This window comes from Nipponia nippon, unplaced genomic scaffold (assembly GCF_047370975.1).
Source record: "Nipponia nippon isolate SJK-2023a ecotype South Korea unplaced genomic scaffold, ASM4737097v1 scaffold_32, whole genome shotgun sequence".
NCBI classification, from domain to species: domain Eukaryota; kingdom Metazoa; phylum Chordata; class Aves; order Pelecaniformes; family Threskiornithidae; genus Nipponia; species Nipponia nippon.
The window spans coordinates 5,317,445-5,342,601 of record NW_028262350.1 but is presented as its reverse complement, the minus strand read 5'-3'; the positions used below and the strand labels follow the sequence as shown (position 1 = coordinate 5,342,601).

The 25,157-nt window shown below is 50.8% G+C and overlaps 2 protein-coding genes across 5 annotated transcripts; both read right to left on the bottom strand.

Annotated features, from left to right (window-relative positions):
* Positions 1-372: 372 nt before the first annotated feature.
* On the bottom strand, positions 373-21,560 carry LRRC37B (leucine rich repeat containing 37B). 4 transcript variants are annotated; one of them, XM_087770392.1, is made up of 13 exons: positions 14,348-17,564; positions 13,610-13,681; positions 10,831-10,902; positions 10,316-10,396; positions 8,736-8,807; positions 7,654-7,728; positions 7,031-7,149; positions 3,718-5,021; positions 3,520-3,615; positions 2,521-2,585; positions 1,573-1,633; positions 1,317-1,468; positions 373-649 (listed from the first exon to the last, which is right to left on the bottom strand). In XM_087770392.1, exons 4-13 carry the CDS (start codon positions 10,333-10,335, stop codon positions 427-429), a joined length of 2,187 nt encoding a protein of 728 aa, XP_087626518.1. In that variant the 5' UTR covers positions 10,336-10,396; positions 10,831-10,902; positions 13,610-13,681; positions 14,348-17,564; the 3' UTR covers positions 373-426. The 4 variants fall into 4 exon arrangements, 3 of the variants coding, with proteins under 3 accessions (XP_087626518.1, XP_087626519.1, XP_087626520.1); XM_087770393.1 differs by lacking the exons at positions 373-649; positions 2,521-2,585 and having other exon boundaries at positions 1,335-1,468; XM_087770394.1 differs by lacking the exons at positions 373-649; positions 2,521-2,585; positions 3,520-3,615 and having other exon boundaries at positions 1,335-1,468.
* A 272-nt stretch (positions 21,561-21,832) lies between these two features.
* LOC104012273 (somatotropin) lies at positions 21,833-25,023 on the bottom strand. Its single transcript, XM_009464641.2, has 4 exons — positions 24,940-25,023; positions 24,103-24,219; positions 23,536-23,697; positions 21,833-22,128 (listed from the first exon to the last, which is right to left on the bottom strand). Exons 1-4 carry the CDS (start codon positions 25,021-25,023, stop codon positions 21,928-21,930), a joined length of 564 nt encoding a protein of 187 aa, XP_009462916.2. The 3' UTR covers positions 21,833-21,927.
* Between the last annotated feature and the right edge of the window lie 134 nt (positions 25,024-25,157).

Below are 25,157 nucleotides of genomic sequence, written 5' to 3'. Positions count from 1 at the left end.
CAGCACACCCTCACAGGCGGTGCCGGGGCTGGTGCTCGCCCCACCGGCAGACCCTCGTCCCCACCGCTCGTTCACGGCCCTCCCGTTGCCGCCACACGCGTGCGCGCGCGTGCGCAGGCCCAGACACACGCGTGCACGCTTCCATCCGCTCGCAGGAGGCTCTGGGTGCAAAACGGGCAGGTTTAATGGCAATCTCGGCAGCCCTTCCCCGCCGGCGACACAAATGCGACGACTTTATGCAATCCCGGGCTGTGCGGCGGCACCCCGACGCCCTCGGCAGCCCCCCGCTCGCTGCCCGCGGCGATCGCAGCCCCCGGCCCCGCGTTCCCCCGCGGGGACGCCCCCTCCACGCGCCGGGGGAGGCTGCACGGCTGCGGCTCTCGGCACCCGGTGCTGCACCCAGCCTGGCCCGCGGCTGCCGGAGCCCTACGAGGGCTCCCCGTCCCTCGTAGCCCTCCCGTTCCCATCCCGCTGGGATGAGTTTTGGGGTGTCCCGAGCACGTGGCGGCCCGTAGCGTCCTCCTCCGTGGAGAGGGACCATTGCTCCGACTCTTGGGATGCACTGGAGCTGCCAAGCAGAGGCATCGGGTCTGCGGGTAATCGCATTTCCCCGCTGTCGCAGCTTTTCTGGGGTGCTGTGGGCATCCAGCTGAAATAACAGCGAGGAAGTAACAGCGAGGAAATAAGTGCCAAGGAAATAAGAGTGAGGAAATAACAGCCAAGGAAATAAGAGCCGAGGAAATAAGAGCCGAGGAAATAAGAGCCGAGGAAATAACAGTGAGGAAATAAGAGCGAGGAAATAAGAGCGAAGAAATAACAGCGAGGAAATAAGAGCTGAGGAAATAAGAGCCGAGGAAATAAGAGTGAGGAAATAAGAGCCGAGGAAATAACAGTGAGGAAATAACAGTGAGGAAATAAGAGCGAGGAAATAAGAGCCAAGGAAATAAGAGCGAGGAAATAAGAGCGAAGAAATAACAGCAAGGAAATAACAGCTGAGGAAATAAAAGCCGAGGAAATAAGAGCGAGGAAATAACAGCAAGGAAATAAGAGCGAGGAAATAAGAGCCAAGGAAATAACAGCGAGGAAATAAGAGCGAGGAAATAAGAGCGAAGAAATAACAGCGAGGAAATAAGAGCCGAGGAAATAAGAGCTGAGGAAATAAGAGCCGAGGAAATAACAGCGAGGAAATAAGAGCCGAGGAAATAACAGCCAAGGAAATAACAGCGAGGAAATAACAGCCAAGGAACGCCTCAGCAGTTCCTACATCAGAGCAAGAGGTGAAAAATAAGCGCGGGCATCGTCGCCATCCCACTTACTTTAGCTCGGACTTGTTGAAAACCTCCTCCTCGTCCGAGGTCTCGTCGTCGTACAGCTCGGCCATGGCTTTTTTATGGTGGGAATCGAGGGGTCGGTACAGGTCTCTCAGCCACTGCGGTTTGGTTTTGCTCAGATGCGGGACGCGCGAGCCCTGGAAAGCGCCAGGAAAGGGAAGGTTCCGGAGGGGGTGAGAGCGCGCCGGCGGTGCAGGTAGCGGGCAGAGGGGCAGAGCTGGGACGTGCTCCCTGCCCTTACCTGCTCTCTAACGTCGTACTTGCTCTTGCTCCATCCCCGTGGCAGGAGTTTTTGAAAGAACCTGAGGAAAAAAGAGGAAAAGAAGGATAAAAAGTGGAGGCAGCTGGTGATGGCAGCTGGGGGCAGGAAGGTTGCCTGCACCCTGCCCAGCCGGGGAAGCAGCTACTGTAGGATTCAGGCAAGCGGCATTTACAGCGCTGCAAAACATCTGGGTTTAGCAGGTTAAAGGGGGAGAAAAAAGACTTTTGTGCGTCCTCACCCTGGTCCCTGCCTGTGATCTTTAAGGTCCCTTCCAACCCAACCCAGTCTGTGATCCTGTGAGTTCACCCTTCCCGGCCCATAAGCAGGGAGGCTTGGCCAGGGAGGGCTGCAGCGGGTGCCAGCGCCCTGCCAGGGCCGAAGCCTCTGCCTGCTCGCAGTGACGTTTCGGCTGACCCGAAGGAGGATGAGGAGCCCCAGAAGGAAGGGACGGTGCTGGCTGATGTGGCTGGGGACGAGCCCTGGTCTAGGCTGGATGTGAAAGGTGTCGAGAGGAGTGAGCTCTTCAACAGCCTCGCTGGGGAGCGGGGCAGGGAGAAATAGAGCAGAGCTGTCACCAGAGAAGAGTTTTGCTGGGAACCAGAGCAGAGGGGTGTTTCCTCGTGACTGGGGAGCGTGGTCGCAGGGACGTGGGACCCCATGGCTGACATGGCCACCACATGCAGGCTGTAGCATCACCGGCATGGAAAGGGGCTGCCTGGGGGGCTGGTTGAGATGTGAGCTTCCAGCCGTGCCGATCGCTCACGCCTTGGGGTCCCTTTTCTGGGTCTCTTAAAAAAGCTATGTGTTTTAAACATGGACTGGTGGGTCTTTGGCAGCCGGCACTCGCGTGACGAGGAGGCTCAGGGATTGGGTGCTATATAAAGACTGTTCGTGGCACAGCAGTGGCATGGGGTAGGGAGTAATTACCATCTCGGGTGTGATTTACTGGTGCTTTGGGGTTGGGAAGCGGCTGCAGGTTTTTGGAAGCAAACCTGGTGAAGGAGAGAGAGACTTGTAACATCAGGTTTTTCTCGTCATACGCTGCAAAACAAGGGAGGCCAAAAGGTTCTTCCTCCAACCGAGCCCGTTACATACACGTGCAAGTCTGTGCCAGCAGCTACGTTTTTAGAAAGAGCCCATCCTCCCTTCCCAGCTCCCCACTTTTCCCTGCCTCTGGAATGACCTGAACTCCCAGAGCTCTCCTAATCTCAGCAATGTTTATGTCTGCCTTTCTTATCTGCGCAGTGTTTTGCAGGGTGCTCCCCTCCTGCTTAACCCCAGTCCGAAACATGTAGGTAGGCTTTTAAAGAAATAAAAGCTTTTTTTTTTTTTTCCCGAGAAGGGCCCCAAAGGGCGGCTGAAGCTCTGTGGGCACGCTGGGTGCTCTCCCTGCCTGTCTCTGGCACTGCCCGGTCCCACGCGGAGCCGTGGCACCTTGCAGATAGAGTTGATTTTGGCAAGAGGGAAGGTAGCAGGGGAACTGCTGCATGGCTGAGAGCAATCGGTGCTGGCAGGAGAGCAGAACAGGGTCAGGAGAAGAGCCTGGGAGGTGACTCCATAGGGCTAGGGATTGCGGGATAAAACTCGGGGAAGGGCTGATGGGAGAGGCTGTGATGAGAGGGAGCCACAGCCCCCTTCAAGGAAGCTGCAAGGAAAGCTGCACAGCAGAGCTGCAGACACATCGTGACAGATGCCGGGACAAGCTCCCCCCCAGCAGGCTTGAACCCATGCTGAGCTGTGTGGTGTGGATGCCACAACCAGCTCCAAGGTTGGAAAAACATCTCCTGTGCTACCCAGCAGGTCCACGGGCATCTGCAGCGGCACCCTGGGGCTCATAAACTGTGCGGGGAGGCACTGCCCTGCCCCTGTGCACTCCAGCTACAAGGTTTGACTGACAGCTGTCCGTCAAACGAGTTATTGGCTTACCTCGACGAGACAAATCACCATGAGATTTATCATGATGATGACAGACACTGATATTGCTAACAGGAGCCTGCCGCTGGAGGCGTGCTCTGGTTTCCACTGGGAGAAAAGGAGAGAAAATCAGGAGGGGAGAGAGGATTGCTCCTTCCATTCCCCGTTGTCCAGAAGGACACACCCGGCAATGCCCAGTATCTCTCCTACCTTCCCTGCGGGTTTTCTGCCCGCCTTCCTGGCCGGGGCCACGCCATCGGAAACATTCCCTTCTTGGAGACACTGGCCCGCAAGAGCAGAGGCTCCCTGGTCACCTTGCCTCTTGCTGAGCAGCATTATGAGCACCCTCATCTTCGAGACCATCTTTGCACAGGCCAGCTGGAGCTCGGGCAGGCTGCAGTCCACTCTCAGGGCTCGTGCTACACGGGCAATGAACATCCGCAGGCCTTTGTCTGGGACGAGCAAGCGTAGGTGACGATTGACCTTGGTTTCAAAGAGAGAGGAACCCTCTTCTTCAGCCGTGTCCTCTAGCATGCTGCTTGCAGCAGGGGGGCTGTTGTTAACCAACGGGTTACAGAAAAAATGCTGGTTTGTGTTTAGTATCTGCTCTGCTTTACTTTCCGTTGGCGTGGGCTCTTCCTCTGGATTCACATTGCCAAATGTCTTGTAGAAAGGCTGATGACTTTTATTCAGATACGGGCTGTCCCCCTGCTTGTGCTTTTTGTAAGTCCAAACATAGTCCTGCCTTGGAGATGGTGCTTCCTCTGCATCTTCTACATCCTCCACATCCTCCATCCCATGAGTTTTCTTGGCCTGTTCCACAGCATCGGGATAATTTTGAATCTTAAAAGACCTGGACAAATGAGGGGCCTCTGCTGGGGAGCGTGAAAGGGAACGTTTTGAAGGAGGTGTGGATATTTTGTGCTGTCTGAAGATGGAGATGTTGTCAGGGGGGTTTAACCTGCCAGCTGCTTCCCAGGGGTTTAATGCTGCCTGGTTGAAACCTACGTCACGCTGCTTCTGCACCCAGCCCGAGGTTGTCTCTCCCTCCACTGCTGGGATCTCGTGCACCTCATCCTTCTGCATGGCAGGCGCTGGCAGGGGTGAGACGGTGTTTTTCACAGTCACGATGCTTTTAGCCTTGTGCAGCTTATTCCTGAGCTCGGCCGCTAGCGCCTTTGCTAGAAAATAGAGTTTCCTCATATCAGTTTCACTGGTCCAGCCCATGTGCTGAATGCTGCGCAGCATCAGCATCAGCTCCTTACTGGTTTTGCCTTCCTGCCTGGATAGGTGCTGAGGGGAATATGAATTTGTTCTGGAAATGCGATCATTTGGGTTACTGAGATCACCATCAGTGCCGGTCAGGCTCAGGACAACCGCAAGCGTTATGGTTTCATGGTCTCCGAGCGAAGGCTCCTTGGGCTTGAGGTTCAACACTGTGCTGGCGTTCAGTTTTCTGAATTGTACCGCTTCCGTTATTTCTCCTTGTGTATCTGCCAGAGGATCTGTGTGAGCTGTAAAACACCAAGAGAGCAGATCAGTGACTTGGTGTCACAAGAAGCTTTCTGCCAAAATACGGGGTCAAAGGTTTACCCTGAGCAGCAGGCGCTTGTCTTTAAGACAAGGGAGTGTGTGAACTGAATGGGGGACGTGTTACAGATGGGAAAAGTCTTGTTAAATCAATCAGATTATCTCATCGGGGCAGAACAGATAGATGTTTCTTTACTGGTGTCTCCCAGGGCTCTGCTTCTATCAGTGGGAAACATCCTGGGGGAATGGGTTTGCTGTCGGAGAGTTTCCCACAGCTCGATACGAGCCAGTGTTGAGTTGCTAAAATCACCGTAAAGCTTTTAAACTTGGAGTGAGCCTGGAAAGCAGAATACCCAAAGACATGGTGTTTGTCCCTGATCAGTTATCCCAACTAGCCCTTCTCCCTGCGGTCAGGGAAACCTGGGATATTTCACATTAAAATGCCTCTGGGTTGTTGTCGGCAGCAATCTGCAGTCAGAGCGAGCCCGCGGTAACGGAGAGCTGTTTCTGTGCTGATGGATGCAGCTCCCATCACCCAGGCCTAGAAGAAGTGGGAGACGTGGGGATTTGACCCAGAGCGATGCAAAGAGCCCAGGAGAGCTCCTGCCCCGGCACGCAAAGGGCACACGCCGAGTCTGCAGAGCTAGGATAAGTCTTCAAGAGTCCTACACCAAGGCTGCAAACACAACCTTATCTCCAGTCCTGCTTTGCAGATAGCTTAATGCCAGAGGCAGGGTGACATGGTCAAGAATATTGTCAGATTACAAAGGTATTTAGGCCTTTTTTTCCTGTTAAAATGATAGGAAATTGGACACACAAATACATTTGAGGTATCTAGCCCTAAATGGCTTAGCAGCCTAGACTTGTGACAAAGTTAGGCTCACGTGTCCACATCCAGTTTGAAAATGCGATACTTGGGACCTTGGAAACCTTACTGTATCTATTTGCAGAAGTCCAGCTTGTCTCTGCTTTGAATAGGATGCTATTTACCCCGTGCAAAGATTGAGCAGGACAGTGCATTGCTCACGCTGCACAGGCTAACGAGAGAATAACGATGCCTGGTGTTCACCTAATGCCCTGCAAAGGAGATCGGGGTTACTGGCCTCTCTCCTACACATGGGGAGCAGGGTGGCCGAGAGACCAGGCAATCTTCCGAGGTCACCCAGGCAATTTTTGGAGCCTGTATATCCCAGACCCCCTCCAACACATGGTGCATTACAGGAGGTTTCTGCAGAGCCTTGCCTAGGGACATCCATGCTTGGTAATGGGTCTTGGGGTTTCCAGTGTGGGTGGCAGGTTGGAGGTGCAGCTTGGCACATGCCCCCTTGCCAGAGCGATGCAAACATTGCCAGAGCCTTTGGCCGTGTCTGTGCTGTGCCTGGGACCCCTCTCGCCGCTGAGCTGTGACCGGCCGAGGTATGGTGGCACTGGAAAGGCTTGGGAGGTTGTCAGGGGAAATTTGGGGGGGCTTATGAGCAGACGGTGCCTTCCAGCACTTGGGAATGGTACTGGGCATGCATGATTTCCTTAGCTAGATGCGCTGTATGGATTGGAAGCTGGTGTGTTTGTTTAGCCCAGTGAGCTATTTCTTCTCAAGATAGTATTTGACACAGAAGATATGTGTAATCACTAGTAACTTTTCAACCCTTGTTTTTTTCAAGTCATGTGCTCAAGGGGGAAGTTTTTGTGCCTGTGGCTCAGGGAGCAGAGTCAGAGGCCTCCCAGGTCTCACCTGAGCTGTCTGCACTGGCCTTTGGGCTGATGTAAAGGCCTCGCATGGACAAAGCTCCTCTAGCTGTGCTCAGCGAGCAGTGTGCAGTCTGCCTAGGTTTAGTGTCCCTGGGACTGGCCAGGGCCCACCGGGCTGGACTGATGCTATCGAGGTGGCCAACGCTGCCTGGGAACCCACACAAAATGGGGCCACGCTACAGCATCTCCTAAAGCTAGAGGAAACCGGGCAGATTTGAGGAGTCTACATCATCGGGAAGCCTACCGCACTGGGGAGCGCTGGTGGCGCAGAGGTTCTCGCAGTGGAACTTGATGGTCCTGCACGGGGTTTCAGTGGTGTGATGCTCCTGGCAGAGGCAGCAGGCCATATCACTGGGCAGTTTGCTAAAGATAAGAGGTTACTGGAGAAAAACCCAGCATCTCAATCCACGTCTCCGAGTCCAGCTCAGGTAACACACAGGTAATGCATCACAGTTCTGTGTGGATTTCTTCTACAGCTCTGGAAAACTTCCCACCCCATCATTCCAATGGCCAAATATGTTCTCCAGATTTCTAAGAGAGGTTTCAAATAGAAGGCAGGCTGCTCTGGTGGCATCAAAATGTTGATTTTACCTTTGAAAATGGAACCAATCCCAAAATGCAGTTTGAAACAGAAATGCACCCCACCTTGATTTAAAACTTCCCTTTGAAAAACCTGGAAAATGTCATCTAAAAGGTGAAATTCTGTTTCTTAGCAGGTGGGTTTGGGGTTCTCAAAAGTAAACAGCAAACCTCAGGCTTACTGGGGTTATTGTGATATAGTGGTAAGCTGGTTTGCTTCCGAAGAAGACCCCTTGTTTCAGCAATTATGATCTGCTGTTGGCTGGGACGGAGTCCCCACATACTCACAGCGTTTCCAAGCGGACTGTTGTCAGGAGGAGTGTGAGCAACATCTGCCGAGTCACTTGTGTCGCACTCAGGTCTCTGAAAGGATTTGAAAAACCCCATTAAATTTTCGGGTGGCATTACCGAACTCTGCTCTGAGAACAAGCCCAGGTCCCTGATGATTGTGGTGGTGTTTGCAGAGGGACCCACTTCTGCCTAATCAAACAGAAATGATGCAAAACCCTATCGTCTTTCTGCTTTGACCCATTCTGAACCATGGGGTCTGAATCAGGAGGGGATCCTGCAGATCTCATGGGAGACGGATGCAAACAGAAAGGATGACCAAGCAGTTAGGTTAACAGGTTGGACTCGATGATCTCAGAGGTCCTTTCCAACCTTAACGACTCTGTGATTCTATGATTCCCTGGCTCAAAACCCTCCTCCTGCTCTCCCATGAATGCAGCTCCAGTCCTTGAAGGGAGACACTTCTTTCCGCTGTGACCTTGGAAAGAGAGATTATACCAGTGAAAAGAGAAATGCGCTGAGCGGAAAGCAAAGGGTATCTGTGGGATAGTGGGGCTGTGAGCAGGAAGGACCTCTGCAAAAAGCCTGGACGCCTTCCTCCCTGAGGAGTCAGAAGGATGTGAGCAGGAGCCGTAGGATGCTGTGAATTGTGATCAACACAGGGAATCATCTGCCCGGAGCTGTGTCAAGGCAGTGGGGTAGGGATGCGGGGTGCACAGGAGCCCAGGGCTGCCGGCACGAGTGCCCCAATGACCAGGAGCTGCTGGATCCCACCTTCTCAGCCCTCAAGCAGGAGAGGGGGCATTCCCAGACCCTTCAGGCCACTCCACAGCCCCACACCTGGACAGCCTCTAGTTTGTTGAAGTTTGTGTCCCAGCTCCTTGGTTGCTTTGCAGCTGGGGACACACCAGAGGTGCTTGGCCTTTGCCTTGCTCTGCCGGTGCCGGGGTTATTTGTGCCTCTAGCAGAATAAAGCTGGGAAAAGAGTGAGATTTCCTACTGGATCTCTGCTTTCCTGACAACAGGGCACTCGAGAGAGACAAAGATCTATATTAATCTGGTAAAAACGAGTCAATACTTACAGATACTTGACTGAAGGCAGCTCGAAGAATGATGTGTCAGCAATAACGGACAGGGGGTTATGGCTTAGGATCCTGAAAAAAACAACACGCCGCTGTGAGTGGGTGATGGGAAGGACGTGAGCTGTGCGGCTCGGGGCATGTGGGGACGGCCTGTCCGCACGTCCTCTTACGTACATAGACCCATGAGTCTGGAAAGCCAAGATCAACTGGCCCTATGCAGCAGGCACTGGAGAGATGGGAGATGGTTAAAAGACTTACTGTAAAGTAAAAAAAACCCAGTGGCTCCCGAACTGTATAAACACAGCTAAATCAAAGTGAATTTCCACTAGATCATTGCGAAGTATTTCTGTGATCAAGGAGTTTTTCCTCTTTGCCAAGCTTCACATTTCTACCCTTTGAATATCAGAGAGGCCCGAAGAGAGTTGTGCCTGTTGGATCTGATGCGGATTTACACTGACGTCCCCTTTCCAGGCTCCTCTCTACTGTGTGAGTGGCGTAAAGAGGTTTATGCTGGGTAAGGATCCAGCCGACTTTTATGGATGGCAGATGTGGATTCGGCTGAACAATTTTTACTCAAACCTCCCCAAAGAATTTCCTTTCAAGTAGAGAACAAACATAGGAAATTTCAGCCTGAAGATAAAAAATTGGCTCAGTGCTACGCATGTGAGGAAGGGCCTGGGATGAAGACTAGAGGCAGGAACAGATGCTGATGGGCTGATTCAGAAAATACATCAGGTCCTGATTATCTCCAGCTAAAAGAGCAAAAGCCCAGAAGTGTTTCTTCTGGAAAACACAACATCTCTTCCTTTCCTCCTCAGCTCACACCTTCTCTTTGCTTCCCTCCACCAGGACTTTGATGTTATTTTGGAGCCTTACTTTCCATATTTTCTTACATTTCCACTGTCCATAAACTTTTACTCTATTACTGCCTCCAGCCAGGCAAAGCTGTGGCCTAGTCCTACGGGAATCATCGTTCATAATTTATTCTGCCACCTTATTTGGTGTATTACGTGAGAAGTATTGCACTTTTCAGGAGAGCAGGGAGACTGTGGCCTTTTCCTCATGTACATGAACCACTGGTGGGCAAAATGCCCTGGCTTCCCACTTACTTCAGGTCCAACTGGAAATGGTGATCCTATCCCTGGAAGAGCTTCTTGATAGAACCCACTATGGATTAAGTCATATTTTCTCAAGACACCAAAAGAACCAAGTTTCCTTTTTGTGGATGTTTTTGAGACCCTTTACTTTTAAATGCAAATATGCAAAGTGAAATTTCTGGCTAGAAATCTGGGTCACATCCTATACCCCTCATCACCCTATCTCTTCTCCCTTCCCGCAGCATTTCTTTCTTATCTATGCCGCTGGGCTCCCACCGCTGCTGTTTGAACCTGACGCTGGTTCAAGGAAGCCATGGAGAAGATAGCAGGCCAGGAGAAAGTGGCTTTCAGGCTCCAGACTCCTGGTGGACCCTGGATGACATCTTTAGTAGGATTCAGTTCTTTACAGAGAGCAAATCTGCCCTTCCCCATTGTCACTGCGGAGTCCCGCTCCGATCTACCTTTAGACCTTGTTACACTTACAGCTTCTGTAAAAACTGCATCCCATGCCATGCCTGGAAAGTGCCGTTCTGGATCCGCGTGATGCGATTTCCACCAAGGTTTCTGGGGAAAAAGACGATCACAGAAATGAATCGGGTCTGTCCTACAGGAAGCTGGAGCGAAGCAGTATTGATTGGTAGGAAATATGCAAATCCAAGGTAGAATAGGGAGGAAACTGCCGTTTTCTCATTTTTTTTTAACCTGTCAAGGAGAGGAAATGAAGCTCACATGTGTTTAATCTATTTCTGTCCCAGGATACAGCAAGCCTTCAAGAAACGGCTTCTATTATGGCTGCATTTGGACAACCACGCTATGATCTCTCATCCTGTTGTGGGTCATCCAGCCATCTGCATTGATCTCTCTAGCTCAGTTAGTCTTTTAGCAGGAGAAATTTAGTCATTGTTCTAAAAATACCAGGACCCTTTTCTAGCACAAAAAAGGTTATAAATGCAAACAGACTTCAGTAAATACACTAGAAAGAAACTTTTATAACTCACATAAGCTGCAAAAAAGGAAGTGGCCCAAAAGCATGTTCCTCAATCGACAGGATTTTATTGCAAGACAAATCCCTGTTAAAATTAGAACACGAAATGTTAATTACATTTGCACTGTCATGTTTACTTTCATTTGCTTTGACACCGGCAGCATATATAGTACGCGGCTCTGATTTCATGCGGTGTTTATATCTGATATTAGCTTGCAATGGTGTGTAACCTGTGATAACCTTCCTGACCGAAGGTGGCTTTCATCTCAGTGATTTTTTTCTAGCTCTGATCCCACCAGCATTATTTTAGAGCTTGATTTTCCTCTCCGATAACAGAAAAGATTCTTTATGCAGGCACAGTTTAGCAGCTGAGGACGCATTTGCACGGACCACACTGATGTGTGACCCTCTGGATGTCTCACAGAGATGCAGCCTGCCTTCCCCTGGGGCTTTGCTGCTGAAGTCAGCCAGAAAAGCCTGAACAACACCTCTTGTTTGAGGGCTCAGGGACAGGTTGGTACCACATGTGTGACCAAAATGGTTATTTTTCTCTTAATCCCTCCCTCCTACGCCACATTTGGTGAAAAAGTTGTGTTAAAGGGACTCTATTCAAGATGGAAAATCAAGAACATAGAAGGCTGGAAAGGGCACAATGAAGGGGTAACCTAAACTCCACTTTCCTTCACAGCTCTGCTGGGAGACGTGTGTAGACATTCAGCTGCTGCGGGATTCACTTGGCCTAGCTTTAGAAATCAAAAGGTTCGTTGTCTCAGCCTGAATTAGCTGCCCGGGCTTGTTCTGCAGCAAAGAGTGAGAGAGAAATATTTTTTTGGGAGCGATTCATCCCCTCCTCAGACAGGTTCCCAGGATGGTTTGGGTGAATGGGAAGTGCCTGTTCCTCTCCACAGAAAATAAGAAAGCCTGAACAATTAGCTTAATCCTAGGCAATTATTAGGCATCTAAAATGAGAGGAGATGAATGCACAACGTTTCTTCTGTGGGAGATAGCCTCTCTACTCAGAGGGTGTTCAGGGAGAGCGTCGGGGAGCGACGGCAGCTCTCGCCTGCGGGGTCTGGACCTCCCAGGGAGGCAGTCGAGCGGCGGGAGGAAGGTCTTTGCACGTGCCATCTCAGCAGTGCTTTGAGAGTTCAGTTTTCAGCCTTCTGGAAGGGGAGCGTGGCTGGAAGCCTGTTTCTTCCCAACCTGATTCATTTAGCCTGCAACCCACATCCTGCAGAACGTGCTTTCTGCTTTTAAGTTCTTGGATCCTTCTTTTCTATAATGTAGGGCACACGTACCTGCTAAAAAGACATGGGGAGGGGGAGCTAGCGTGGGCAGTGGGCCCCAGCACCAGCACTACCGTGTTTTCTATCATTTCCCAGCACTGACAGAAGGCTTAGACGCAGCCCTAGGGCTGGCTCACCACAGGAGCAGCTCCAGAAAGGCCAAGACCACCCTGGACTTGGCTCCTTCCAAGCCAATGTGCGTACTAGAAAATACAAGCCCTCCCTTTTTCTGGGAAAAATGCAAGCGCGTAACGGTCACACTCAATAAATGACACTACAAATGCAAATGGTGATGGAGCTGAGATACTTGCGACGATCTACAAATATGAGCAACAGAGGGGATTTGGGGACACCTCTCTGTGTCCTCATTTCAGCTACTCTTAATAACAGGAGCGGGACCCAAAACATGACCCTCACAAGCCAACTCCAAGCCAGGGCTTCCCTTGCTGTCAGCTTTTTCACATAAGTAGTATTTTTATCTTTGACACGAGGTTTGTGTTGAGAAATGAGTGTACCCATGTCTCCTCTGAGGCTGACGCAATCTGGGCTCTGGGCACTAAAGCTCTGAGCCTCCACGGGGGGATTTATTTCTGCCTCTTAGCCTTTAGGATAGGAAAAGAGAGTGTGACAGCGGCCAAGCAGAGAACAGAGAAGAGGACAAGATTTTGCCGTTCTTGTTTCACACTTCCTTTGCCTGCACCGCACAGGAAACCCCAAAATATATGAAAACCTGAACTTCAAGGAGAAAAAACCCTAATGCCCCTTGGCTCCCTTTCAGACAGCGTTGGAGACAGAGCGCTTCTTGCAATTTCATATGACATTGTGTGGACATAGATGCACATTTGTTTCTCCTCCAAGAAGAGGGAGGACTCAGCTGGATATGGCCCTGAGCAACCTCACTGATTTTTTTATAGATAAAACCTGTGCTAGGTTTAAGGTTAGCCCTGCTCAGAGCTGGAGGTTGAAGCAGAGATCTCCCAACCTCGGTCCATCTGGGATTTCAGCAGAGGAAGGCGTAGTGCTGGCTTCTCTCCTTCCACCTGGGATAGCCACCGGAGAGGCTATCCCAAGAGTGATCAGCCATCTGGGGCTCTGTCTTCACTGCAACGGAGGTCTTTCCACCCAAACCCTAGCAGAATCAACGTGTGCGTGGGTTTTGCCTTGTTCTAGGTGGTTCTCACCCCAAAAACGTTGGTCCTCAGATAAACAGAGCCAGAGGCAATCTCCCAGGGTGTGGGAGGTCGCTGTTAGCTTGGGGTTGACTAGAAGTCATCCAATATCTGTGGGAAAGTGCGGCAGCCTCCTCCTCTTGGTTGGATTTGGGGAAATGCAAGCTGCACTGGGCCCCTACGGGAATCCTCCCACCAGGCACTGTTGCAGCACTGAGATACCCTGCTCTGCTCTGGCTGTAGCTTGAAACCGAGGAGGAACGAAGCACCCTTGCATGGAGGGGTCCAAGAGAGGGTGAGGCAGAGCCCACCACGGTGGGCAGGGGATGGTACCTACAGGTGCTTCAGCAGGGGCAGACCCTCCAGCGAATGCTTCTTCACTGCCTGCAGATTGTTGTCCTGGAGAACTCTGGAATGAGACAAATGGACATTTACTGTTACACCAGCTGCTCTCCAGGAAAAAAATGGGATTTTCAGGGGAAAATACCCTGCAGTAGCTTCACTAAAGCATCTCTTTGAGTCACTACAGGGATCATCACCACTCATTGCACGAGCAGGCACTTACTCCTGGGCTGCTGAAGCTAACTGTAGGCTGATCATTGATTAAATAGATAGATGGATGGTTCCATGGGATGGAAGGGACACAGCTCACGGCATTTCTTGCCATCCCAGGAAGCCCTGGGGATTCACAGCCCTCCTTGCTGAGCAGCTCAGCTTTGAATTCACATGGAAATGGTTTGTGTGGGTGCTCATGCTCGTCATACCCTTGGCTCAAAAACCAGATGAAAGGATTGAAAATCGTAGAGTCATAGAATTGTTTAGGTTGGAAAAGACCAACCGTTAACCCAGCACTGCCAAGTCCACCACTAACCCATGTCCCTAAGCACCACATCTCCCTGGCTTTTAAACACCTCCAGGGACGGGGACTCAACCCCTGCCCTGGGCAGCCTGTGCCAGTGCTTGACAACCCTTTGGGTGAAGAACTTTTTCCTAATATCCAACCTAAACCTGCCCTGGCGCAGCTTGAGGCCAAATACCTGAACTCCTGACATTATAAATGCTAGAGGATACTTACAAGTACTCAGCCCACGGGTATTCCCTCCATGCTTTTTTTTTGATGGAAGAAATCGAGTTGCCAGTGAAATCTCTGCAAAGAAATGATTGACACTGTCACCTCTCGGGAAAACCCCTTCCCCTGCAAATTTGGCAAATAGCAGAGTTTGCCTGGAGATGCAACATCATGGCCAGCCGGCCTTCACCCCTCGGTGCTGCAGCATGAGCCCCCTGAAACCGAGATGTCTCCTGCCAGTGACTCTCTGCCAGGTGTCCCGGGAAGGGTGACCAGGAATAAAAAGCTGAGGAGGGGAAGATGGAGGGGGTCTGGTGGGGCAAACCGCCGCCGGTACTCACAGGACGGAGAAGGCCCGGCGGCGGGTGGCCGGGGGCACGGTGGCCAGGGCAGCATGGCTGCAGTCCAGCAGCCGCCCCTGGCAGCGGCAGGGGAGCGGGCAGACCCCCGCAGGCTGCCCCGGGCAGGGGTCCGCAGCCAGCAGCAGTGCCAGCAGCAGAAGCGGGCGGCCGGGTGGGGGCAGGCCCATGGCGTCGCGGGCCTGGGGCCGGGGGTCACCGGGCAACGGGGAGGCCGCAGGCCTGGGGCCGGGCGCAGGCCTCGCCGCTGCAGGCCCTCGCCTCAGAGCGGGATCTGGGGCTTCGGGCGTCTCTGCCATCGAAATACGTAATATAACATAAATACCATCTCCACCTGAGAACATGCCCCAGTAGAGGATTCACCGCGTCCCACGGAGGGCCGTTCCCTCCCCTCAGCATTCCCGCTTGTGAAAGCATCTTACTTCCCATTTGGATTTCTCTCAATTCAGCAGATCTTGTTTCACCTTCGCCTTCCCAGTTAGAAAGCTCACCCGGTATCAGGTGTCTACTCCTGGATCAAATCACCCCTTTCCTCTCTTTTTTGTTAAACTAAACAGGCCACGCTCCTCGCATTTCAACAGGGATCTCAAATCATTCCTGGGGCTCTTCCCTGAGCTCTCTCATTTTTTAATCATCTTTTTTTCCAAAGACACGGGTCAAAAAATCTGAGCAGGGGTCTGTTATCAAATAAGCATTCCCCACCCCACCACACACCCTCGTGATTTGGGGACCTTGATGCCCCTTCCCATTGCGTGTGCTGCCTCTGAGGTTCATTCATCACACCGAGGTACAAAATTTTACTTAATTTAATGAAAAACCTGTTAAAAAGAATCGTTCCTTTACATTGTGACAATGTCCCAACTACTTGTCGCTGGGGCTCAACCCATGTGGCACCACACATTATTACAAGACTTAGGCTTATTTCTTTGAAAGAAATTTCACTTAGAAAGTATTTTTTTTCTGTGCCTGTGCAGACGTGTGTAAGTACCACAGCTACTCCTGCTGGTAAGACGTCTCCTTCTGCCGTCTCCGGCTTTCTCCTGCAGATCAGAGAGAACCTGCACTGTAGGCTCTTGCAGGGAGGGCTCGTTCCTTTTATTTTTCTATAAGTGCTATGCACATCTGTTATGCTGTCTAAAAAATAATCGTGCAGCTAATCTGGCTTCCATATATAGCTGACCTGGATAAGTTGACAGGAAAACACTTCCTCTCCTAAAACAGCATACATTTTTGGGCTTAATTTTAGTAACACCAGGTTTATCGCCCATTTCTTTTGCTGTTACGTATTTGGAGAAAAAGAAAACATTGGATATGACGCACACAGACTTCCATTCCTAATCAAACATTGCAAAAGTTTTGGAAACGACGTGAAGACAGAGCTGCACTAATTAGATGGCATCTCCCAGCCAGGGAGCTCATCATCAAAACTGAGATCAGAAAAAACTTCTTCTTCTTCAAGGTCAAACTGTTCCAAGGACAATTCACTGACCTGGGAAGAGAAACCAAGAGTAAATGTCTTTCTCTGCAACGTATTTTAGCTTCAGCCCTCTGCACCTGGAAACAATATATTTTTACCACATACAACGGACAGCCTCCCCGGAATTTACCAACTCGGGAACATTTCTGTTTTGGAAAGACTGACCGACATCACAAGGCAATGAACCAAAAGGACACCCAGCAGCTCTCCTCCCAAGCAAGTCCTTCCGAATTCCTGTCTGTTCCTATCAGGCTGGAGGGTTCCTTGCGGAGAGAAAGCACTGAAATTACCTCTCACACACCATCACAAGGGAAGTGAGATGGCAGGGGAGGTGAGGGGTGACTTCTGGTAAAACAGAGGCCTGAGAAGCAGCAGGCTTTCTGTTTGACTTTGCTGCTCACTTCTCTTATGGTCATCGCGTGTTAGGTCAGTTCTCTGTGGGTTTAAAAGAAGTCAGATGGAAGGGGCAGTACAGAGGAAAAAAGCAGAGAAAGAAGAAATCAGCAGAAATGTCATCTTCTCAACCGGTAAAAACAAATATCTGGTGGACGTTAGTTACTTCACACACCAAAATACTTCCTATTTTACTGCTGCTCTTCAGTAAGAAAGGAAGAAGGTTCTGCCCGTGGACACTAGGTGACTCAGTGTCATCAAACGGAATAACGTGTCACAAGGTTGGTTAGAGACTTCCTCCGTGCAACTGCAGGAGGAGGTAGACACTGCGCAGTGTGGCGCTGATGCATCATGTGAGAATGACGCTTGCTTTCAAAGGACTGCTGTGTCAGCGATCTCCCCAGGTAAGTCACGGGGTTTTCAAACTAAGCGAGGTGAAAATCCTCTGCTCGTGACTGGCTGCGTGCAAAGGCTGGCACGCAGAACTCCTCTCACTGAGCACGATGATAAAAGTTTTACTGTTGTACCCAGAGTATTTTTGTTCGATGCATGCTAACAGATCCCACAATTACCTGCAGGGATTTCACCAAAGCTTTTAACAATCATTCCCTCTGGGTAAGGATAACTTTATTTCTAGATGGGAAGTTTGATTTATTAAAGAACTTATTAAAAAATAATTTAACCTGCTGTGACTTTACCGGGATTTTCACTCTCACAGATTCTATGAAGAGCAGTCCTGGACACTGTCATGTGTGAGAACTGTCAAGCTGCACAATAACAGTCCTGTACCCTAACAACTCGCTTTCCTGTGCCATCTAAAATATACGTGCATTTCTGCACAAAGATACCAAAAAAAGTAAGACTTTTAAAACCTTAGCGTGCTGTACAATTCCAAGATGCGATTACTCCCTGGGATTTAAGTCGAGGTAATTGCTGCATAAAAAGAGGATGTCAGAGGCTGTAACAGTTAACAGCTGGGTCTCCAATCTCTAGATGCAACATACAGGTCCTGTGGAAAAGCTATATATCCACTGGTTTTACCTGAACAAGCCCCTTCAGTTCCTCTTCTGTTAAGGAGTCTGTGAGCTCCTCTTGGGTGGAATTGTACTCCACGGCCACTTTCCCGTTCTCTGAAATGGGCACACAGAATAAACAGTCAGAGATACGGTTACTACTGTGTGCAATGACAATAATCCTACCCTAAACTCCAAATGGGACAATTCTGCTTCATAATGGCTTTCAAAGGAGTGGCTGGTTGGTCTGAACGAACGTGCTTCTTTCTCTGGCCTGCCTGCTTGTCTCCTCTGCAGAAAACCAAATGGCTCTTTAACTAAATGGAGCAGAAACTGAAATTGAGGAAGCAGAAATCTGTGGAGAGGATGGAGCATGTTCATTGCCGGTCTCTGTGCATGTGGTGGACCAGAAGGCAGGAAGCACTGCAAAACATCTGAATCCAGAAACCCACCTTTCGAAAGAACACCTTAAAGAACCCGGTGGGGGATCTGGCAGATGAAAGGCCCCTCTCTGTAAAATGAGGATCAGGGCGCTGACCTGATCCCATCAGGGTCTGTCCTGATAAGCGTAAAAGACTGAAGTACTCAGATACCACATAAACAGGAGTCACCTCAAAGCTCAGAGAGCACAAGATCTGGAACCCAGAGAAAGCAGTTCCTGGGCAGGCACAGAGCCAGCTTCTATGATTAAAAACCCAAAGAAGATAAGATAGTAGCCCCAAAGATGCAACGCTAAATGCAACAGTGGGACATGGACCTTTGATGGCACCTGGGTGGCTTGGAACCAGGACAGGAACGTGCGAAGTGCTGCAATTCAGTTCACATTACCCCTGGAGCCAGAACTTCCCCGTGTCCCTATTCCGCATGCACGTGTACTGTTAAAAAGCTCTCCCTGCCAGGGTTTACTCTCCTGGAATTTGGAGTTCCAGTGACTTATTTATCATAAAAAAATCTGACCTCCTGTTGTATTTTCCTTTCATTCACACAGCTCATAGGGTGGAACCACTCTGTTAAATCATTACAGACCACAACACAAGTTTAATTTTGCCCAGGACCCCCCCAAGCCTCAATGAATCCCAAGAAAGGTTCAGAGAAAAAGAATTCCTATCAATTATCATGAAAGTTATAATATCACTAGTCCAAACACCCCAGTGTTTAATACAAAAATAGGGCTTACCTAAGACTACGAGGAGTATCTTCTGAAAGGCGCTAGACAAAGCCTTCCCGACTGCAAGTTTCTGAACTCTTCTTGAGGCTGTGACAAACTCGAGAGGATCTGAACACAAGCAGCAGCACGTTGTTAAGATGACACTCTGCATAGGAGGCACACTAGCTGCATTGCGCTAGGAAACGTAACCAAACACAGCTTTATGGATCTGAGGAGAGAGCTGCTTGTGTTTCAGGAGTTGCCGGCAGCATGGCAGCACCCTCACAGGGGCTTTGTGCACCAACCCACAGCAGCACATGATCCTCAGCCCCACGTCGGGACCCTGCCCAGGGCAGCGGGCAGTGCAGAGCCCTGCTGGCACCCGAGCTGTGCCTCAGACATGGTATGAAGGATCACACAGCATGTTCACACCCGAAGTGGCTGTGATGGGGAATGAATAACGCTGCAGGAGAGAGGGAGAGAACAGAGGGCAGGAAAGCAATACTGGTGTGAAGCAGGGAGGGAAGAGGCATGCTCGGGATCCCTCGCTGCATAGCACAGCAGCTCACAAGGCCCTGCACAGATCCTTGCCTCCAGCTAAATTCAGATACTTTATCAGACCCACAAACTGCAAAAGCGAGATTGCCCAGTGTCCGTGACAGCTGCTAAGAGAGACTTCCAGCTGCATCCAAAACGTACCTTCACCGTTTTCTACATCTGCCTCGCCCAGGGCAACTCCCCTGGTGCGTACCCCATGGTTGGGCAGCGTCACCTCTACAGCACACAGATATTTCACGGATCGCTTCTGCAATGTCTTTCCCAGTTCCTCATTCTCACCATCAAAGCCAGATACATTCTGCAGCTGTTGGGAAGACCACAGATAATTAATTTTGACTAAATATGTTATGATCACTTAGGCCGAAGCCTGCATAACGCAGACCTCTGCACAGTGTGCGACTCCAAGGCGGTAGCACATGGTGGAAGCAGAGCAGGGATGTTTACTGTTTTGACCTTATTTTAGAAATACCTCATAGTCCCCATCCTCTGGGAGTCTCAGCCATCTCGGACACTTTCAGCACATGAAGGCTACTGTCAAGCCCTGGAACTGCTTTAATCACAGCCGCCCCCATTTTTATTAACAGAAGCCAAGCCAAGCCCTCACCCACAACAATCTTCTCTCCCCAGGCTTTCAAAATACCCCCATTTGTGGTCCAAAATGCAGCTCCTGTAGCTGTCTATTATTTGCTGATTTGAGGACAATTCTTATTTTGCCAACCGCTCTAATTAAGAAGAGCATGAGGGGAGGGATGATGGATGGATATAAAGGGTCTGTTACCATAATGATGCGACTGGACCAGCCGTTAAAGCCAAGGTAGTGGTTGGCCAACTCCTGGCACTTGTTGCTGTTGAGAGCAAGGACTTGGTGCTGAAACCCTTTCTGCTTGGTGCAAACACAAACCTGTCCAGGAAAGAAGAACCCTGGTTAGCCAGGCTTTGCTTGCAAGGCTCCCGCTGCAGATGAAGGTAACCAACTCCCCAACCGCGTGCGTGCTTCTGATATGTGTTAAATATTTTTTAACCAGGAACGGGCCCTGCAAATTATTCCAGAGGAGGGATGCTGCCATTTTACCACTTAAATGCTACCTGAGAGCCAGCGGTGGGGGATGTCACCACGGTGGTAGCACCCAGCCAGAAGTTAGTAAACTTTCTGCACAAGGAGCATCACTGAGATCAACAAGTATTTCACGTGGTTCTGCCCTGCTGCTGGAGGTCACGGTGCAAGTTTCACACCTGGGGCTGTTTTGCTTACCTTCAAGGGAGATTTCTGAAACAGCCTCTGCCCATTGCACGCGTGCTGGGCTCTGCTGGCATCTCCAGCTGAATAAAACTTGACGACGGCGTAATATCCAGGCCCTGCCACAGCAGCGTTTCTGTGCGCTCGCACCGAGTAGAGAGGCCCAAATTTGGAAAACGCTGAAAACAGGGAATGCTGAGGAAAAACAAGAGAAAAAAGTGTCTTTTGAAATATCTATGGGTGCTCCAGGTGCTGAGCAACAGCAACAGAGAGAGGACTACTCACAAGACCTAATTACCTAGAAAACAAGGAAAGTTTTTAGTCCTGTTTAACGGCAATAAGCCTGGGAATAAGCAGTGAGACTGTAGATGAGTATCTCTCCATAAAAATGAGCTCAACCTGGCTGGACCTCTGGCCCTGAGGACGTCTCATCTCCCGTATCATCCAGCCTCTGCATGGGGAGGAGAGCGAAGAGAGACGTGAGACCTCCCGTCCCCCCGCCATCCTCATCCATCACCAGTCTCCGCCACCCCGCTTTGGGGTGTTTTGCCGAAGCTTTCGGTGAAACTTTCGCACAGCATTTTGCTGGCAGGCTAACGGGGTTTTGTTCCCTCTTCCACCGGGCTCTTGGTTTTGCTGTGCAGACCACAAAACCGTGGCACAGGGGCAGAAATCACCCCGGGGTGGCCTGGCATCCCCTCAGGGGTTGCCCTGCGCCCAGCACACCTCAGGGAGACAAGGAAACTAAAAAATGATTAAAAACAAAACAAAAAAAATAAAATATATTATTAGCACACAGGTGAAGCCATCAGCACAGATGGGGGGGGACTGGGGCTCCAGGGGGGGAGAGGGTCTATGGGGGGTCCCAGTCCCCGCTCCTCAGCACCGGGGGGACCCAGGCCCCGCTCCCCAGCCCCGGTCCGAGGCCTCGCCTCACCTCCAGGCCCGGCTCCGGCTCCAGCCCCCAGACCAGCAGCGTCCGATCGCTCCCCGTGGGCACCCGGAACTCCACCACCTCCGCCATGCCGGAGCAGGCCTCCCGCCCCGCCATCGCCCGCCCCCGGCCCGCCCTCCGCCCGGCCCCGCTCTCCCGCCTCAGCCGGGCTGCGGCCTGCAGTGCAGGCCCCAGCTGTGGGTGCGAGGGGGAAAAAAGCCCCCCAAAATCCACCCCCAAGCCACAAATCCCCCCTCCAGCCCCAAATCCACCCCCCCCAGCCTCACACCCACCCTGCCCCGGTGGCACCTCATCCCTCCCGGCCTCCCATGGCGGCCCATCCCTGCAGGCCCCCGAAAGCCAGAGACATATCCGCATGTAGCAGGTTTATTCTCCAATTTTCTTTACAAGGAGCAGGGCAGCCATAGCCAGCGAGGGGCTGGAGCAGTTGGGGAGCCATCCCCGGCATCAAACGGTGCAGTTTCCCTCTCCAAAGCGCCGGCACTTCATCACCTTCAGGTAGGTCTCCACCTTGTGCAGGTCCTTCTTGAAGCAGGAGAGCAAGCCGTAGTTCTTCAGCAAGGCGTCCTCGTTGCGCAGGTGGATGTCGAATTTGTCGTAGGTGGGTTTGAGGATCTGGGGACCCCGCAGGCTCCGGTCCTCCAGCTCCTGCGAGAGGATGGAGAGGTGCTGGGGGAGGCGGCAGGGGCCTGGGGATGAGTATCCTCCAAGGGCCCCATTGCCATGGCTCCCGTCTGGCTTTAGAGGAGATTGATTGATTGTTTGTTTTTTTTTTTTCCCCACCCTTAATCATATTTCAAACATACTTTTGAGTTTATGTGCTTACAGGACAGGTAATTATGCAGGGGTGATGCTACACGAATTGCTGGCAGCAAGAAGGGAGCTGGGCACAAGGCTGCAGGGAGGGAAGTCTTTTAGGATCTTATTTTAAGGGGAAAGCTGCAGGGTCTCTCTGTAGCTACTCTAGCCAAGGAGACAGGGAACCGGGCAAATAATTCTCTTTTGTCCCATTTTCCCAGTGAACAAAGCTCTAACCAGACCCAAAGCATCTGGAGCAGAGAGATCTGCAGTCTGCCACTCTTCCTGCCCTGCTTTGCTCACCAGCTAACACATTAAACAGGACAGTTTTGCTTAAATAAACACTATCATAAATGGATGAAATGTGATTATTTGTCTAGTTTCTGTGTACCACTTCCCAGCGCCCAAGCACATATCAAGTGGAGAGCAAAATCTGGGAATGGTACTGATACGTATACCTACTTACTCCAGCCAAACTGCCAGGACAGAAGATCTCTGTTTACTCTCAGGGCCTGACTTTCAGAGTTATTTAGATGCTAGAAGATGTAAATAATTGTCCAGACTCATTTCTCACAGGTACAGGTCTCAGAGCTCTAGCTACATGGTGATGCTGGCAGGTAAACTTAGTTATAGAGTAAGCATAACTGAAAACGTGTCCTGGGAGATAATAAACAATTTCACTTAAAACAACAAAGCAAAAATTAAGAGGGACCCTGGAAGAAGATCACTCTCCAGCTCTCAGCTGTCTGGGTGCTGTATTAATGTAAGAGGGAAACATCAGAGCATAGGCTTCCATCTGTACACAGGCTGATACCGGTTGTTTTTATGAAGTGTCATGAGTCGTTAAAGCCAGGTTGCAAACCTTGCAAAATTTACTCCACTTTAAAGTATTTTGCATGGAGATGTTGCTGTTTGCACAGCAGATTTAAGCAACTGAGTATTCTTTGGTGCTGGGTTTGGAAAGACTTTGGGTCTGGACTGTTGTGATCTTCCAGGTCTGTACTGCTGTCTGAGTGGTTATGGCAGTGCTATTAACATATTAACAGTGCTTTCTTATACCCCCCAGTGATGAAACGGGTGCAGTGGGGTGTCATGATCTCATTATCTTCAGGTAAGCAAAGTCCAAAGGATGCCACTGGTCTTCAGAGCAGAAGGTGGGGAGATTTCCCGTGGTTTTTGGATCCCGTGGAAGACCCTGAGAGCCCTGTTCTAGGAGATCTCTGTTATTCTGTAATCATGCTCCGTGCTCCAACTTACCCTCATCAGAGCTTGGATCCCTTCTTCCAGGTCCTTTAGTTTTTCGTACACTCTGTCTGAGGTGCCAAAAACCAGGTTGTTTGTGAACACCTTGCTTAGGTATTGCACCGGGGTCAGCCAGGACTGGATGAGAACCAGTGAAAACCGAAGAAGCTCCATGTCCTGAAATTAAAAAGAAAAAAACAAACCCCAAGGGTCAAAGCTGTGCAGGTGAGGTGTTTGGTGGAGTTACCTGCTCCCTCTGAAACAGCCCAGAGGCGACCCAGAGATGTGCCACTGCTCCTGCAGCTTCAGCAGATACAGACAAGTTCGCAAGCTGAGGAGCACCAGACACACATCCTGTGCAGACAGTACTTTTTCTCCTCCTTGAGGTAGGAATATAACTTACAGTGTAACCCAGAAGAGCTTTTCTTTCTTCATGCAGGGTTTAAATAGGAAAAAAGGGAGAGGAGGAGTGATACCTCAGGAGGCACTGAAGTGCTCACAGGTGAAAACCCTCTGTTGCTGTAATGAAGCACAGCTGGGCTCTTCAGACAGGTCTGTGCTTGCCCTGGGGAGAGAACTTACCGATTTCTGCTGGGCATCATCCTTCCCTGTGGGAGCAGGGATGGTTTCCGAGTAACAAAATGCTGCCTGGGAATTTTTGTTGGCGTGTCTCTGGTCCTCTGGAATATAGGTGCGTTCCTGTGGAGACATCCCACATACGCTCAGATCTGTTGCCCATGTACTGGGAGAAGACCACAGACACTTTCCCAAGCTGTCCTGAATGGTTACTTTTTGCAAGAAATAAATGTGAGACGTGAGGTGTCTCTACAGGGTTGGCAGGTAGGAACAGGCGTTCGTATTTCGGCACAGTAGCTGCTGGACCTAAAGGTCTTCCTCGCACTAAGCCAACGTGCTAAGGTGAGCACAAAACACACTTGAACCAGACTGTCCCAAGGAGCAGATGACCCCCAAGGATAGCTCTTGCCAAAGCGACAGCTCCTGGCAACAGCAGAGACTGGATAGTTTTAAGCATTCGGAATCAGCCAGGGCCATAGGTGACCATCACAGGAAAGTCTTGCAAAATATCTCTGCCATCTCCCACTGCTTTCAGAGCCAGGTTTCTCTTTGAGACAGCTGGCCCCGTGTGGTGGTTTGGACGCAGGCAGCAACGGCCCTGAGGAGGGGACTGTGCAGGGTCAGAGGTGGAGGCAGAGAGCTGAGAGGAGGAGACGGGGTCCAGGCTGGTGGGACGTAACCTGTCCTATCCTAGTAAGACCCTTTCTCCTCACGGAGAGCTGACAGAGAAGGCACCAATAGTTGAAAAGTCTTTGTTTCTAGGAAGTTACACTGGGTGGGAAGCTGTGGTCCTGAAACGGTCAAGCTAACGTGGAGGAGATACCCAGAGGCCACAACACTTACGAACTCTTTGTATGTCTCGGCAGCCAGGAGGTGAAGGTGCTGAGCCCTCAGCACGGCGTTGGCAAACAGGTTGGAAAGGGGCATGGCCGGGAAGGTGGCAGCTTCCTGCGGCCACTGCAGTCCCAGAGCGATCACGGCAATGAAGAGAGGAGAAAACCACGACCCTGCAGCAGGGCGGAGAGGAAAGGTGTTAGCAGTCCTTCGGTGACCGTGCTGAG

Coding starts and splice junctions, on each gene's coding strand:
- LRRC37B (XM_087770392.1), bottom strand. CDS start 10,335: ATGCAGTTTTTACAGAAGCT. Junction 5,022..7,030: donor CACCAGCGCTCCCCAGTGCG/GTAGGCTTCCCG, acceptor GGTGTTTTACAG/CTCACACAGATCCTCTGGCA. Junction 3,616..3,717: donor GCAGAAAACCCGCAGGGAAG/GTAGGAGAGATA, acceptor CTTTTCTCCCAG/TGGAAACCAGAGCACGCCTC.
- LOC104012273 (XM_009464641.2), bottom strand. CDS start 25,023: ATGCCCCTTTCCAACCTGTTTGCCAACGCCGTGCTGAGGGCTCAGCAC. Junction 24,220..24,939: donor CCGAGACATACAAAGAGTTC/GTAAGTGTTGTG, acceptor ATGTCTCCACAG/GAACGCACCTATATTCCAGA. Junction 23,698..24,102: donor ATGATGCCCAGCAGAAATCG/GTAAGTTCTCTC, acceptor TTTTAATTTCAG/GACATGGAGCTTCTTCGGTT.